Genomic DNA, 2,500 nt, shown 5'->3' with positions numbered 1-2,500 from the left:
AAGTTTATAATTTTTTGAGTTGTCTAACGCGGGAAAGAATCAGTGACATTTGCATTCATCAAATACCATTGATCTGCCTGTTTCATCGTGTTAACATTTTAAAGGAATGACAAGTCTCCAGAGTTCGGACCATATCTCAGCTTCATTTGGAAAAAGCTCTCCACGCATATTTTTTCGACGTCACATCGTTAAATATAATTGGAGGCTAGAGTCGTTCCTTCCCTTACCGACCATTTCCCCGACCAACCAAATAGACAACACACGAGAATTTTTGTTTTGTAACGCCTTTAATTGAATGACTTTAGTTGTAATAACCCGATTACATCATCATCGAAGATTGCAGTACAAACTGTCAAAATAGCAAGTTGTTGCGAAAACTCACTCAAATTGACAACTTTTGTTCAGGTAAGATGAAAATGTTTCTTGTCTTACGGGTTACACGTCCTCCGTCCTGACTGACAAATAAGCCAAATGTAACTCCTCTAACAGTAGAAATACATTGAGTGGCTTAAAACTGCCTCCTGGGGTCTATATTTAGGCATTACTAGTGGCAAACCGGTGTTGGATCTCCATTGTTCCATGAAAACAGGATGGTCTGTGAGGGAAGAGCATTTTCGCATGCCCCTTCCCTTATCGACCAATCACTTTAACCCTATTTCCATACTAAAATAGAGAGTCCTATTTCCTGATTTGGGGTCCATTTGGCCCTCATGACTTGCAAAGAGAAAAATACTAGAAAGTCCTATTTCCTGATTTGGGGTCCATTTGGCCCCCATGACTTGCACATAGTAAAATACTCGAAAGTCCTATTTATTTCTTATTTGAGGACCATTTAACCCCCATGATTTTACTACGGAAAAGTCAGTTAAAATCATATTTTCTCATTAAATGTATATAGGCAATATAAGTTTACATCATTTTGTTGTGACATTATGCATCTATTTATTTAGTGACATAGTCCTGTCAATATGATCCACAACTTACTAGTAGATGGCATCTACAATAATTGACTTGGTAATTTTGTTTCCTGTTTGCTGTCCAATATGATGAGCGCCAGTTTCAGTTACCTACTTCTTCATCAACTCTAATTAAGAAACATCCAAGTAAGTACTAACTCATTACTTTTTTTCCTTAGATGTGTGATGTATGAAGATTATTCTGACACCTATCCTATGTAACGAAAAATGAATTGATAGTATCGCTAATTTTATGATTGTAGTACCAGCTAGAATCGCCAAATATGAAATGATGAAACAATAATGGATAAATGAAAGCGCTAATACTCAATATAATATTTCTTCCAATACTTGCCTTACTTTCGCTTCTCGATTATCTTTTATTCTTGTGTGTACCCTACCTAACCACATATTTGTTTGTAACTTCTTATGACAAGTGATTTATTTTCTTGTACCGTTATTCAATCTCGAGGTGAACTAAATTAGCTTAAATGTCTACATTATGTTTCAATCATATTGTATTGATATAATTGCTTTAGAATTTTTGAATCTGCTAACTAAATGATTTGTATGTTGCTGGGTGTTTTTTTTTTAATTTTCAGCCATCTGTTGTGTGGTCTAAATTATGTTGCATTGGACCTAAACCATGACGAATGGAGAAAGTGTATCCTTGGTAGTTGGAATGCTCAGATATACATTGAGTTGCAGTCTGCTGGGGCAACCCCAGTGCATGAGGAAGGTATGTCACCTACTATTTTTATTTAAAAGTGAATGGTACCTATTACATTTATCTGTGTAATGGTTGTTAGCTCGAAGTTAATAACAGGCATCATATGAAATCTAATATGTTTGCATTGTTGGCTAGTTACAATGGGATAATGTGTTTATTTTTTGTTTTTGTCGTGTGTTTTAGTTATTTCTCTTCACTCCCATGATACCTTCTATGAAAAATATTATGCTGATCTCCAATGAGAATATGAGTTTCAATTCTGATTGTTAGAATGTCATTTCTCCAAACAGTAACAGCATTATCAAGTATGTTTCTATTGTATGAAATAGTAAAATAAATATTAAGTTGTGTAAGATTAGCTTATCTTTAACCAGTGAATTGACAGAATATCAGCAATTAATAATGCAAGATAAATATGACCTGTTGCAAATCGAGTTCCAGGTAATGGATGATTTTCCCCCATGATGATAATGATGAAGGTATAAATTAATAATATTAACAACTCATACATTATTTGATTTATTGGCTGCAAAGACTTCAGAGTAAAAGTCGTTTTTTTAAGATGAAAAATCGAACAGTTTTACCTCTTTTATCTCACTTGTTGGATTTGACTTTCAGCATATCACAGCAAATCCATGAAGACAACGACAAGAAGTCATTCCTTGAAACATTTGGGAAAATAACATTGTTTTGTAATCACATTACTCTCAGATACTTTCATATTTGATGTTTTCTTTTATTTCTACATGACAATAATTGTCAATTGGGGATTCCAGTAAAATAAAGTTTTCAAAATAATAATAATATACTCACA

The 2,500-nt window shown here is 33.8% G+C and overlaps 1 protein-coding gene across 1 annotated transcript in view; it reads left to right on the top strand.

The window, feature by feature from the left end:
* Positions 1 to 1,088: 1,088 nt before the first annotated feature.
* Positions 1,089 to 2,500, top strand: part of LOC144978559 (uncharacterized) — a 1,948-nt gene continuing 536 nt past the window's right edge. The window contains exon 1 of the mRNA XM_078924774.1: positions 1,089 to 1,695. Coding sequence (XP_078780900.1) covers positions 1,518 to 1,695 — 178 coding nt within the window. The 5' untranslated portion in view covers positions 1,089 to 1,517. The remainder of the gene's footprint in view (positions 1,696 to 2,500) is intronic.

This window comes from Berghia stephanieae, chromosome 8 (genome assembly GCF_034508935.2).
Source record: "Berghia stephanieae isolate SIO BIC M18660-M18661 chromosome 8, UCSD_Bste_1.3, whole genome shotgun sequence".
Taxonomy (NCBI): domain Eukaryota; kingdom Metazoa; phylum Mollusca; class Gastropoda; order Nudibranchia; family Aeolidiidae; genus Berghia; species Berghia stephanieae.
This window is presented reverse-complemented; position numbering and strand designations above follow the sequence as displayed.